At 57.4% G+C, this 918-nt stretch overlaps 1 protein-coding gene across 1 annotated transcript in view; it reads left to right on the forward strand.

Moving 5' to 3' along the window:
• Positions 1-246: 246 nt before the first annotated feature.
• The window catches only part of CHGG_08335 (uncharacterized protein), a gene marked incomplete at both ends in the record, with an annotated part of 3,159 nt that continues 2,487 nt past the window's right edge, over positions 247-918 (forward strand). Inside the window, 2 exons of the mRNA XM_001226261.1 lie at positions 247-431; positions 525-781. Coding sequence (XP_001226262.1) covers positions 247-431; positions 525-781 — 442 coding nt within the window. The remainder of the gene's footprint in view (positions 432-524; positions 782-918) is intronic.

Below are 918 nucleotides of genomic sequence, written 5' to 3' on the forward strand. Positions count from 1 at the left end.
CATCATACTGGCGGGCGATTTCAACCGCCACGACCAGCTTTGGGGGAGGAGACGATGTCTCACCACGGAGACAAGGCGAGGGAGACCGCATCATCAACCTCATGGACGAACACTCCCTCTGCAGCCTCCTCCCAAGAGGCACGAAGACGTGGCAGTCAGGCGACATTGAGAGCACAATCGACCTGGTACTGGCCTCTGCAGAACTAGCAGACCAACTACTCAGATGCACGATTCACCCCTGCGACCATGGCTCAGACCACAGAGCAATCGAGACAGATTTTGACACCACGGTGGAGGACCGTCCCAGTGAGACGAGGTTCCTCTTCAAGAACGCGCCCTGGACGGAAATTAGGACTAGGGTGGCAGCAAACCTCGAACGCATCCCCTGGGACGGCAATGTCCAGCAGCAGACGGACAGGCTCATGGCAGCGGTAACCGAGGCGGTCTACGCCCTGACACCTAAAGCCAAGCCCTCACCATACGCCAAGCGGTGGTGGACAACAGACCTGACACGGCTTCGCCAGACATACACGTTTTGGAGAAACCTGGCGAGATCTCGACGTAGGATTGGGCAAAACAGCACCAGAGCTCGAACAACGAGCCAGGATGGCAGCCAAAGAGTACCACGACGCCATCCGCAGACAGAAGAGTTCGCATTGGAACGACTTCCTGGCCGATGACGCTAACATCTGGCAAGCAACGAAGTACCTGCAAACCGGCAGCGGCACGATGGGCGATAAGATACCCCCGCTCGTCCGACCCGATGGCTCCATCACGGAGGGTAAAGCAGAACAAGCGCAGGAGTTACTCACCGCCTTCTCCCCACATTGCCAGCGAGATTCGAAACGAGGGCCAACGACCTCAACGTGCCCCGGACCCTTGCCAAACTAACATGGAGGGAATAGAAAAAAAGTCCTG

The sequence above is a fragment of the Chaetomium globosum genome, genomic scaffold, assembly GCF_000143365.1.
Source record: "Chaetomium globosum CBS 148.51 scaffold_6 genomic scaffold, whole genome shotgun sequence".
Lineage (NCBI taxonomy): Eukaryota > Fungi > Ascomycota > Sordariomycetes > Sordariales > Chaetomiaceae > Chaetomium > Chaetomium globosum.